The sequence below is a fragment of the Harmonia axyridis genome, chromosome 5, assembly GCF_914767665.1.
Source record: "Harmonia axyridis chromosome 5, icHarAxyr1.1, whole genome shotgun sequence".
Classification (NCBI taxonomy): Eukaryota; Metazoa; Arthropoda; class Insecta; order Coleoptera; family Coccinellidae; genus Harmonia; species Harmonia axyridis.
In genome coordinates this window covers 28,728,430-28,742,276 of record NC_059505.1, presented here as the reverse complement: position 1 = coordinate 28,742,276, position 13,847 = coordinate 28,728,430, and the positions used below count along the sequence as shown (strand labels likewise).

The 13,847-nt window shown below is 36.3% G+C and overlaps 1 protein-coding gene across 3 annotated transcripts in view; it reads left to right on the top strand.

The window, feature by feature from the left end:
• LOC123680386 (transcription factor Sp9-like) overlaps positions 1-10,220 on the top strand; it is a 54,365-nt gene extending 44,145 nt beyond the window's left edge. For all 3 annotated transcript variants that reach the window (XM_045618266.1, XM_045618264.1, XM_045618267.1), the window contains exon 2: positions 8,350-10,220. In XM_045618266.1, the coding sequence (XP_045474222.1) occupies positions 8,350-9,681 (1,332 nt within the window). In that variant the 3' untranslated portion in view covers positions 9,682-10,220. The remainder of the gene's footprint in view (positions 1-8,349) is intronic.
• Positions 10,221-13,847: the final 3,627 nt, after the last annotated feature.

Here is a 13,847-nt window from a genome sequence, read left to right as displayed (position 1 = left end):
TTCTAATCATAATAGACTACCAATTTATGACGGCTGAAACAGCCAACAATATCCAATAAAATGTCACTCGTAATCGTGACCTCTGAGTAATAAACTTAGATAGAGGGAGTATATGTCATTTTCAAATTTGGCATGAAGCGTGCGGAAATTAAAACATATCAGTGATACGAAATTTCACTCAATTCGCGAGTTTCTCCAAAAAGAACGCACTTCTTATGTCCCAAAGTGAATCAACGTTTGATATTAACTCAAAATATATTGGGATAAATACTTAAATACATAATAAATTCAGAAAACAATCTTCGAGCGCACCAAACGTCGTGAAACCACCGATGACACTAGGAGAGCAAAAGTTGCCAAACCTTGGATTTCAGCAGGTAGATACAGAAAATAATGAATAATCTGCATACTATAAATTCGACAATTAGGAAAAATATCGGATTCCAAATATTCAAATTTGCATATTCAATCGGGAATCACTGAAATAAATATATTTCATTCAAGATAATATACATTCATAACGATATAATAAAATTGTGGATTTGAAAATATATCACAATCCAACAACATAATCTAACCATATTGGGGACGTGTAAAAATTGCGTATACTTCCTCTATCTATGTTTATTACTCTATGATCGTGGCTTATGTCATAGGTTTGTCTTTCATTTCATAACTCAACTGAGTTATCACTTCAATTATCTATCAGAAATAATGAATTTGTTGTCCTGAGAATCTTCATCCAATGTTGCTAAACGGTTCAATGAAACTTAAAGGTTATGAGCGCGAATTAGAGTTCCATTTTGTCCAGTCCAGCTAATACGAAAGGGGTTGGCCTTACCCCAAACCTCGAACAACTTAGCGGTTTCCGAATAACCCACAAAACAAGTAAACAAGTCGGCCATATGTGTCACGCCATTCTACGCTCGACGTCACAGCTGTCTAGTTTGTCTGTCTGTCCGTACACCAATCAATTCCCCATTACCGTTCGGCGTTTTTCCCTATTTGCGGCATTTCATCCTTGTTTATTCTTTATTACGGCAGATATATCATTATTAAAAAGTCATTTCGGTTGATTTACCCCTCACACCTCCATCTAACACTCCATTTCACGAAGGATTCATCAATTATTCACGGAATAATGAATTTGTGTTTTGGCTGAGGCCATACGCGTACTTGGAGACATCAAACTAATTAGGTGTCGTTAGTGTAATGGTTTTGTTTCGATACAGCTCTTTCGTTTTCATGTTTTTTATTATCTTGCCACTTATCGGGTCTGGCTCTAAACAATTTACAATCTTTTTTCCGCGATTAAGCGTGGATAGATTAGGGAAAATCCATCTAGTCGTTTATTCGATGCTCTGAGAACATAGAAAGGCTATAATTGAAACGATAGCTCTTTGTGGATTAGCGCAATGGTAGTAAGAGGTGTTTTCGGATTCTGATCTGCAATTAAACACAAACATTACTACTCATCTGAATTTAAATTTTGATTATATCGTGCCATTTGAATCTGTTTAGTCATAATGACAGTTCCAATGTCAACATTTTGGTTGATATCCCTCGAAAAACAATCCTAATTCCGTTTTACAGCAAATGTCGAAAAAATTGCAAACTACAAATTCAATACACTACCTGATTTATTCACTTTAATTCAACAGAATTTTTAATACAGCCAAATTGTCTGCCAATAAAATTTTCGTTGAATACTTACTTTCTTCATCACCTATCATTAACACCAACTGAATTTAGCTCTCAAAACTTAGAGGTAGCATTTAGGTTCATTGACGAAAAATTTGACACCAAAATATTTTTTTAGTTTCTCTGAATCCTTTGTGAATAACTCTGAGTGTTATTTAGCCTTCATTTTGATTATTCAACTATCGGAATGTAGAGACGACCTACTGGTTCTCTGTAAGTTAGGTTGACAATACACAATAAGGGGTATGTAACACTTCACTCGAAATGTCCCAGATTGTACCATTAAAACCACAATTTTTTTTGACGAATTAAGTCGAATTTCCAAAGTAGAGGAGCATCCCTTCGCTCCTATCTTTTCAATGCCTGTTCTGTAGAAAGATTCATTTTTGCTATAGAAATGAGCTTTAATCTCGGCAATGACTTCTGCATTTGAGCTTTCTCCTGGAGAATGAGCTGGGTGATAAAGCAGTTGGAAGCGCAATTCGTTTAATTTGACCATGATTTTTATCTATTTGTGACAACGATCATTATTTTGGTGGAATAGAGTCTACAACCTTGGTAATCACTTCTTCATTTGAGTCAAACTTCCTTCCCTGGAGCACCTTTTAACCGTTGTTGTCGATGGATTTGCTTGATGCAATTTTTTTTTCATGAAAAGACAGTGTTTTCTAACAACGAATGTAGCATCACTTAACCTTCAATATCTCTTCAGACTCAACTCTGTTTAGAAATTTTAACACGCATATTTTGAATCATTTGCAGGAACGTATTATGTTTTGTCAAAAGAAATTGAACAACTGGTCTGGACACAAAAAGTATAACACGTTCAATTTCAATGGAACTATAGAACCATTTCTAGCAACAATGTTGATGCTTCTGTATAGTGCGCTCTTCCATAAGAAGCGCAAAACGGTAAGCGGAATTCGATGAAAGAACCAAGAGAAACTGAAGTTTGGCTAATCTCATTCAACAAGGCAGAACCCAGAGGTCTAGAGTAAGAACCCTTGTATTTACAGGCATTATTCATAACTTGACCTTCTGTTTGGAATTTTAACGGTCCAATATGTCTTTTTGGATTTTTCTCATGATAAAAAAAAATTATTTTTTATGAAAGGTAGCCAATCAAGAAGAAAATTTCAGGTCACAAGTAATATCTGTGAATGCACATTCAAACTATACGGTATGATATTCATTTCTACGTTATTTTTTAATGAAATTATACATTTCTTAATTTTTCGCCATAAGTGTCACTAATGTAAAACCGAACACCCTAAGATCACAATCACCTACGAACTTCCCACTGTTGCTACGACTGTCCCGACCTCACAATGAAAAATGACAAGCCCAGCGTGGCAACGCCGCGCAAAGGGTACAGTCCATTAGCGTCCTTTCGGCTCTCCCGTCGGACCTTCAGCCTCATAATAACACGACTACTCTTCACGTTTTTCTATTCTTTTTGTGTGGCTGTGCGTGTCTCGCGGGCGACTCGTAGGCGCCAACTTTTCATTATGCCGTTGATTAGGGCCGCTCTGGCCGGGACCACAGATCGCAGAGCACAGAGTTGCACATGCAACAAAGTTTCGCGTTCTGCGAACGGTAACGCCATTAATCAACTGGGCCAGGTAGCGTTCCGCGTCAAAAGTAGCGATAACCTCTCATTGTGGGCCTTAATGCACAGCAAACAATCATAATAAGCGTGAAAGTTTTTATTATACGCGTAAATCTCGGTTTGTGAGGATTCGGACGTCTGTTTAGGCGGTTGATCGATTGTGGGGCGGCTGACAATTTTTCTTGATAGGGTGCAATGTTATTTGAGGTGATTTTTATCTGGATTGAAGGTTAATTCATTAAATAGGAGGTTTTATCGGTTTATATGTATATATTTTTTGATGAATTCACGTTTTTGGATTACATTGATAGTCCGACATTTTTCTTGACGCTATACCGATCGATAATTGAACTATACCGATCGATAATTGAACTATACCGATCGATAATTGAACTATACCGATCGATAATTGAACTATACCGGTCGATAATCGAGACATACCGGTTGGCGCATTATGTATACCGATCGATAAATACTCTATATACAACAGGATTTCTTCAAGAGACGATAAGTTGATGTTTCACTAAGAGCACAAGATTAAAAGGTTCAGTAATTCGTATGTTTCTGTATCAGAGCATTGTATTTTCCAATAATAAATTCATTTTCAATAGACCGCTGTTTTGGCTGTTTTCATATTATGAGCTGTTATTTTCGTTAGATTATATGATTACTAAAAATGATGCCACTACTGAAAATTGAACGATATATTAAACGCTTAAAAAAATCATTTGAGTTCGTGAAATTGACTATAATTGTCAAAGCGATTTATTCTGCAAATGACCGCTCAAAAATAAGAAAAGAATTATCAACAGGAGCTGAAGATGCTGTCGTTAATGAAAATCCTTGGCCATTTTGGCCAAGGTTGGAAAGATATTTCTGAAACTACCAAAATCTACCAATAGATTTCATAGAAATACTAATAAAGTCACACTGGCGAATGCTTCAGTCCTTCGGCGCTCAGGGAATCCCCTTATTTAGTCTAAGGGCGCACGAGATTGCAGAAATATATGTCGGGCGACGCGTGCATATCAAGTTCAAGTAATATCAAGTAGCTTGATATCATATCAAGCAAAAAATATCAAAAATCAAGTCAAGTTCAAGTATGTATTTAATTTTTCACGAGCTTGATTTTCAAGTAAAGTAGTTGGTTAAAATGTCAAGCTACTTGGCTTGATGAATCCCCTGCGCCGCCATAAGAAACAATACGAAAATCAAGTGAAATGGGACCAATACCATAAAAATCCAAGAAGGTTGGTTCCTTCAAAAGTCGCCACTTTAATCTTAAGGTTTTTCAGGATTAAGTGAGCACACCAGTGTTTTGGACATCTTAGAAGTATCCTTTATCCCATTATGTATAATACATCAAGAACTCGACATACTTCATAACAATAATAACAAACCATAGAAAAAACTTCACATGCCCTTTGACGTCAGAGAGCACAGAGGTCAATTTTTACACCGCCGCACCGTCCAATTTCGCAGACCGATCATAGAAAATCGACATACTTCATAACAATCATAACAAACCATAGAAAAAAAAACTTTACATGCCCTTTGACGTCAGAGAGCACAGAGGTCAATTTTACACGTCCAATTTCGCAGAGCGATCATAGATAATCGGAGCGACATAAATCTCTGGTTTCATAGAGAATCCGATTCATTAGACCACAGGCATTACACGACCGCATAGAGTAAGTTGAACCGGCCACCGCAACTATCGGCGCCGTAATTTACAATGGTCTCTGTTTCTATAGCAATTAACCGGACATCATTTGCAGCAGGAGTGTAATTGCAGTCGGGTGCCACCTAATTAGTCCTCGTGAGGACCTAATGAACGCCAAGCTTTATGACGAATTGTAACTGGATGCCCAGTGATGTGAAGTTGCGGATATTTTTTAGGAATGCATTGATTACCGCGGGGTTAATGGTGATTTTACACCGGCTCCCGAAGATTTACGTATGGAATTTAACGTTTTAATGGGTAGGTCAGGGAGAGATTATGTGGCTGCATAGGATTAGTTGCAGTGACTGAATAAAATCACTCGAAGCTTTTCAGTACAAGTGTGATGATTAAATTGTGGTAAATAAAAACATCGAATTGTTAGAACCTATTAATGTTTGTCTCTTTCATTTCGAGTTCTTTTTTAGTTTTCGTATTTTTGATTCATCTTTAAGATGCCCCATGTATCTTAGATCCTGGATGGAAAATTATAAAATCAAACGAAGCCTGGAGGTTTCTTAATATTGAGAATTCATTTTTTTATTTATTTATGCTTCATAGCGATTTGATTAATGGTTTATGTTTCTATTTCAAAGAAGTTGATATTTTCGGTTCTTTTATACAATAAGTTTAATAAATAAGATAGTTTCCGGCTGAAGGCCTTCAAACGATGGCCATTTGTGATTAAGCACAATGTTATTTATTTAAAATAGTTTTTTGCAAGGTTTATTTCCATTTCATCATTTTCTTATTGATGTGACACTAATGTTTGACTTGATGTTTTTTTTTATTATTTTTTATTTTGTTATGATTTATAGTGATTTAATTTCTATTTCAAAAACGTTGATATTTTCGGTTCTTTTAATTGATAAATAAAAGTGATTTTTGCAATGTTCTTTCTCATTTCATTACTGCCAAAAATCAAGTAGCTTGATATGATTCAAGTACTTCATAAATAAATACTTGAATTGAGATTGAAAAACTACTACTTAACTTGAGCTTGATTTGAAATCAAGTCAAGCTGAAGCCGAGTAGCTTGGAAATCAAGCCAAGCCGTGAATCCCTAGGCGGCGCCAACGTCGTCTTTCTGTTAATTTCGGTTTGAGGTTAAATCACCAATAAACAAAATTCTTTTGACAGAACAAATGAAAATTTTGAAATGATGCAGTTGATTGGTTAATTCTTTGTGCCTTAAGGAAGAAAAAGGAATGGGAACCCATGCCGAGTAGAGTCGCCAGAATTTTAGACATCTTAAATACTTTACACCCCGATTATCCAGTTGCGATTGAAAATATGGAAAAACACTGGTACATGTACAGCGAGAAAAGCGCGGTTGAATTTCATACCTAACTCAATAGGCCAAAACAAGCTCGAAGGCTTTCTCATTTCAAGATAGGCTCGGAAAGAGACATGAAATTAAAGAGACATTGATAGATTAAAAAGTATCAAATTTGCAGGATTTCAACTTCGTTTGCTACTGATTTATGTCTGTTTTCATTCAATTATTCACTTCAACATCTCACCGTGAGAATTCCAGAAGGTTTATTTTTGAAAATGACATAACAAAACCTAAGCCTTATCCTTTCACGAATCGCTCCATCGATCAAAACCTCGATCAAAATCGTCTTCATTATCGACTCGAAATGCCAGAAAACGAACTTGGCTGGCCTCGCCGCTTATTTCCTCAAATCCGATGTTCGACTATTAACTTTAATGATTACGATCATAATTTATAGCATTTTTCGGTGTATACGCGTACGTCTCCAACCCATCAGACTCTTCAGCCGAGCGATGAGTTCGTAAATACAACTCGTTATTTTCATTACTTTATCATTTTTCATAGATCACAGACTGGCACCACAATTATCGATTTCTGCACCGTCATTAATAGGACGAATCGCCTTTGAAACGTCTGAAGAGTCATCTTCTAGCGGCGCTTATGGCGCAACATGAAGACGTACAATAATTAGGGCTCCATTTCAGACGGATCTGTCAGTCCGACGGCTCCTAATGCCATTGAGGCCTCTCGACTCCTTTGTCCGCCGAGGCATCGGAAGGCTCAAAGGTTCCTTGAGTGGTGTCCTCACCACGAGAGAATATTCGATAAAATTCAATACGCCCAGTGGCATTTTTTGATTGCCGCGGCCAAGATGCCGTATCGAGATAGGAGAGAGAACGGAGATCAATTCTTTTCTTCATGTTGGTAGCTACTGTTCGGGGGAACAAATTTATGCAGCTAAAATGAGTTTCATGAATAAATTATGAGGGTAGAGGATGATGCATGTATTTCATATCAGTATATCTTCCATATGGTCTCATCAACCACTGCCAGATTGAAAATTCGGACCGCCCATCTCAAGAAGTTCATTCTTGTTGCTCACGAAACGTTGTTCCTGTGAATTTTCGCTTTTCGTGATTGAATTACTTGGTGTTCAGATCTCAAGGTACAACAGAATATCAACTGTTGGTAATTAAAACTCTACAAAGGTCGTGAATTCGAAACAGGTAATGTTCAATTCAACCTTTTCAACCCATTGATGATAAATCATTGTTATACCTAACTGTCAAACAGCATCGGGCCTTTCAACTTCAACTAACCTGACATTATACATATAAAAAAAACTTCACCTTTCTCTGTTTGAATAATCAAACAGTTAGTTATCTTTACCTATTATGGTTTTCCCCTCACACGGACGTTCTACAAAAAAAAAATAATAATAATAATATTATAAGAATAGACACGATATAATAGTCAAAATATATCACCAGAACTGACCATCATGGTAGACTAAACTATAGAATGAAATGTATGAGCTTTTTTGGAATCTTACAGTTATCATTGTTTCTCGTAATAGACGAGACATATTATCAGTTGAGAATCATGAGAGCAATGATCATTAAAGAACAACACTCTGTCAATGGGTGTGGCATTATTCTCATTCTGAGATCTATCCTCCACAATACATTATTTTCACACAGCACAACACTATAACTCCAGAAAAGTTATAATTCAATGCGCAACGTATATATTCGAAAAATCTGAAATTCCTAGAGAACAATGCTCCAACATGAGTATCCATACAAAATTTAATCTAAATCGGATAAGTAGAAGATTCTGCCATAATAGACTGAAGTCAGATGACAATATTCCATTTCCCCTTCTATTTATTGATTAAGTGTAAGGATCATTGCAAACATTCATCAAAGCTTCCAAAAACATAATCAATCCTCATAAACAATATCAAATACAAATGTGTGCAATTATTTTTCTTATTCAATTGCAAAGAATGTATTACTAATGTTCATCTATTTGTTTCAGGATCACCCCAGTTTGAGAGGCACGCCACTGGCCATGTTGGCCGCTCAATGCAACAAACTGTCTAGTAAGTCACCTCCACCACTGGCCGACGCAGCCGTCGGCAAGGGTTTCCACCCATGGAAGAAGAGTCCACAAGGTGCTCCTTCGCCGGGAAGTACCAACGTTTCTGTAGCAAACTCTCTGGCCTCCCAGCGATCATCTTCAGGCAACACCTCTTACACCAGCAGAGCAGTGATGACCTCATGCGCCAGCGTCCCCACCACTGCTTCATATGGAAGTGATTTGTATTTTCCTGGAGCCACCACACAACCTTCAGTCGCTGACAACTCTCACATGCATCACCACCAGAGCTCGCTTCTTGGCAAAGTTGAAGGAGCAGCTACTGCTCATCACGCTGCGTTAGGTTCAGTGTACTCCAGGCATCCATACGAGTCATGGCCATTCAACACGATGTCCACCGCGACACATCATGGTGGTATTAAAAGTGATTCTGTCGGTGGTGCGAACGCTTGGTGGGATGTCCACTCAACAGCCGGTAGTTGGTTAGATATGAGTGGCGCAGCTGGTATGCACGCTCAGATGGCGGCAGCGAATTATTCTTCAGATTACTCCAGTCTCACACATTCCCTGGCAGCTTCAAACCATCTCCTGTCTTCAGGACAACACCTTCTCCAAGACACCTACAAGTCCATGTTGCCTGGAGCGCAGAGTGTAACAGCATCTTTTGGTCTACACACAGGACCAGCTTCTTCCCCAACAGGAGGCGCTGGAAGTCTACCTCCACAAGTTCCTTCTCCAAGGTCACAGAGGAGATATACCGGTAGGGCAACTTGCGACTGTCCAAACTGCCAAGAAGCCGAGAGGTTAGGTCCAGCCGGTGTTCATTTGAGGAAGAAGAACATCCACAGTTGTCACATACCCGGATGCGGCAAAGTCTATGGTAAAACCTCACATTTGAAGGCTCACTTGAGATGGCACACTGGTGAAAGACCATTCGTTTGCAATTGGTTGTTCTGTGGAAAGAGGTTCACTAGGTCCGATGAGTTGCAGAGACACCTGAGAACTCACACGGGAGAAAAAAGGTTTGCTTGTCCGATATGCAACAAGCGTTTCATGAGGTCAGACCACCTAGCTAAGCACGTTAAGACCCACAACGGCACTGGCAAGAAGGGAAGTTCAGAGTCTTGCAGTGACTCAGAAGAGAACAGTCAAAGTGATTTAACGAACAACGTAAACTCTCCTGCTTCTATGAACCAAACACCTCCACCATCTTCTAATATGGGTCTCGATATGGTTACAGGCATGGACGTGAAATCACCTGGCTTAGTTTGAGCTAGGTGGGGCCCAGCGCTTTTATACCCAGGGTTACATCACTAGCGCAAGGCCCCATGTGTGATGTTGTAAAGACTTGTAAAATAATTTTTTTAGTCATTTAAAATTTTAAAAAAGCTAAATTTTATGTGATTCAATATTTCTTTCAATAGGAAGATGAAAATTGTTATTTGCATAAATTGTACTCTGTAAATACTGTGGATTAAGAGAATTATGCTTGAAATTTTATTGTACATATTATAAATAATTTTACTCTATCCCGACAGAATTTAGGTGAGGAGAAAATGATATAGATTGCGTTACATATCAATAGGGTCAACCTCCGTTTTGAATTGAGCATTGTTAAGCCCAGTTTTCATTTATGAACGTGATATTACTGTGAAATACAACCTACTCGTTTGTGTTGCAAAAGATAAATGTTTTTCTCTCGCCAAAGATCTGTTATATTGTAAATTGTGAACAATAAATATATGTATAAATCATACTAAACGCTTTTGTGACTTGTTGACATTAAATATAATTTTCGAATTTGAAATCAACACTAGCTTTCATTTATCATCATCCTCTTAGTTCATATCCTTGAAATTTATTTGTTGATTGATTTATGGTCTTTTCCATATCTATAAGATTTTTTTTATTCTGGAAAGTTGCAGAAAGAAAACATGTTTACGAGGTAAGTATTGAATTTTTTTTCTATCTTTCGATTTTTGAGCAGACACTCCTAGAATAGATTGCTCTATGATTTCTTCATGATTATATGTATTCTGTAGGCGTCTTCTAGAAACTTGATATTTTCAGGGTAGGTTCAGATCTTGAATTCCGTATTTCTCTTCTTCATGGGGTTCCTCAAATATATCCGTTTGAAATATTTTTCCTGATAATTTCAAAACTACAGATTCAATCAAAATGAAATTTTGAACTTGGATGTTACAGTGTCATGCGAAATGTCTCCACTTGAAGCAGATGAAAAATAACAATTCAAAGCTTGATGTAAAATTTCTTGCTGAACGCATCGTCAGAACCACACAAAATTCAGGCTGAATATTGACAAAAAAAAAAATATATTCCAATGAAATCGAGTTAAATTTGATGTGGAATAGCTTAGAACAAAAAGTCACCTTATTGTAGCGTTACTAGAACTTGAGAATATTCGAGCAAAGCAGGAACAATATTCTGAATATTTTCGTAACAATAAGTTGAAATTTAGTTCATAATATGTAAAGTATCATCAGACCCCTCGTTTAGATGTATACTAATCGACAACAATAACAAAGATAGATCACAAAACAAACATATTCCTATGTTAAGTTTTGGGGTCTACAACATCGCTTGCAAGACTATAGTGCTTGAAGGGTCAGTGCTTTTTTTCCAATTTTCGAATTTGTTCAAATCTTTTCTTAGTTTAATTCCACTTAAATGGTGAATATTCTTCATCTAATAAAGGCAGAAAAACCAATTACCTCATAAATAACTTGTAACGCTATGGTTCATTTCATTAATCATTATTCAAATTCAATTATGGAAGATCTTGATGAAATTTGCGGAATAAAATCCACCCCAACGCCCCTGTATCAATCAATGAGATCAGCAAGAGGCCAAACATTATTTTGAATTAGTGTCTCTAATTGAAAGGCAGTATTGAAAACACAGAGGGTGACTTATCTGATAAAACTGTTAGCTCTTCAACGCTAAAGCCAGAATATTAGTAAATAATACAATCACGCTGTGCGGCTTCGAGCACAATGATTTCACAATAGGGGACAGGGTTGGACTCAGCCAGTAAGGAAGAGCATATTTATAGTGTGAGGGAAAATATTGCGTATTATATTCATTGGAATGAATAACTCTAGTTGTTAACATAAAAGTTTATTTAAATAAAATTCTGATGTATTTTGCAATGCAATTATACGAAAAAGGAAAATACATTAACTTTGTCAGCTTATTGATACATATCTATATTCGACAATAATACACAAATGATGAACACAAAACAGAAAAGGAGTATATAAATAAATCTATATTCGAATTGACTGTATTATCTTCCACTCTTTTCGATGAACACGCCAGAAATGACTCCTATCAAGTTCTACTAATTTACATAAAATATTCTCTTGTAATACAATCAATTTATTCGATATTTTTTTAATCATCCACTCCTTTTTCGTAAACAATTTTTTATCATGAATTGATTAAGGAAATATACTAGGATGCGATAAAACTATGTGTTTTAGAATTCAATTTTATTGTTACTTATCTAATAACATGACAAGTCGAACAAGTACAGACATCAACAAACCAATTTGTCAAGTTTGTGGTATGTTATACTTGACCGTACCGAAATGAGTAGTTTCGATTGGATTATCTAGATAATTATCATTGAATAACAATTCCTTAATTAGTTTTCAACCGATTCGTTATAACATTTTAGCATTTCCTTCAAATTTGTCAATAGGCAAAATCTTACAAGGGTTTCCGAAAATATCTACGGCCCTAATTTTTTTGTTCCTGTTATTTTCCAAACTTTGAAGATGATAAACATGGAAATTTGCATTTGTATGTTTCAAAATGGCAATTTGAATCCTCCAGCGAAATTTCATGTTTATCGCATAATAAGCACCAAAGAGAATTTTGGGTGTTCTAAATTTAAAGCTGATCACATCGACAGATCCATGAAAAAATCCTAGAAGTATATTGGAAAAAACACTAAATATTTCTGTGATTACAGATCCGATCAGATTGAGCTTTTGCTCGTATAAGTAAGTATATAGATTATAGAATAACCATTTCAATCTTTGTGCTAAATTTTGGGTTGATAGTTCAAACAGGACGATAGCAGAATATTGCAAAAAAATATCAAGAACGTGACAACAGATCTCACCGAGTTGAGATTTTGCAAATAAATATAAAATTGGACTTTAAAGCTTACTGTGAAATCACGTGTTTATCGCGTCATCAGAATAATAAATGATTATTGAAAATTCAAGCATAATATCGTAAAAATATCAAGAAAATCTTAAAAGCAGGCACTGACGTGAGGTCAGGAGATTTGAGCGCTCGTCATACATGCGCCATTCAAACTTTTGGAGCGCAATAGATTCCGCCTTCACGTCAGTGCCATTCTATTGTTGTTCTGTTCTTCTGTTGTTGAGATATTTATTGCTCTGCCATTGGAAATGGTATTACGTTAAATTTCAACGATATTGTTTTTCGTGGACTGATTTGTAATGTGTAATGAGTAGCATATTTACGGATTCACTTTACTTGGTCTGGACTTGAAATCAACTCAAGTTCAAGTTAAGTAGTCGTTTTTCAATGACAAGTACTTGATAAATAAATTCTTGACTCAACATTGAAAAACTACTAGGTAATTGACTTGAACTTGAGTTGATTTCAATTCAAGTAGCTTGAAATGCTTGAAATATCAAGTCAAGCCGTGAATCCCTAAGCATATTCCATTGAATAAATAAATAAACCATCCAAAGCAGACTTATTCATTGAATGCGAAGCTTTTTCAACATATACCACCAAAATTGGTGAATATACATAGATCTTGAGCAAGCAAAGCAATGATTTGAGATATTTATTGCTTGACTTGATATCAAGCTACTTAACATTACTTGAACTTGAAACGCACGAGTCGCACGACATATATTACTGCAAGTTCGTGCGCGCTTAGACAAAATAAATAATAATCATCTTCAAAGGATAAATAGGTGATTTTGACATGGATCTCCTAAGTTTATCGAAGAAATTTCCTTTGAATCGAGCAAATGAATTGGCTTGGTGTTATGAAATAGACAAATTCCTGACTGAACGACGTGCTGACAGTTTTGAATATATTTTAGAATTAGGGATTCACGGCTTGACTCGATTTTCAAGTTACTTGACTTGAAATCAACTCAAGTTCAAGTCAAGTTGTAGTTTTCCAATGTCAAGTCAAGTATTTATTTATTAAGTACTTGACTTAATATTGAAAATCAACTACTTGACTTGAATTTGAATTGATTTCAAGTCAAGTAGCTTGAATATCAAGTCAAGCCGTCAATCCCTATTTAGAATGGTGGAAGAGGCACAAAAAGGTTTTTCCAAACTTGGCTAAAATTTCCAAAGATTTTATAACAACGCCAACATCTTCACACCATCACCAGCTCCTGTTGAAAGATCAT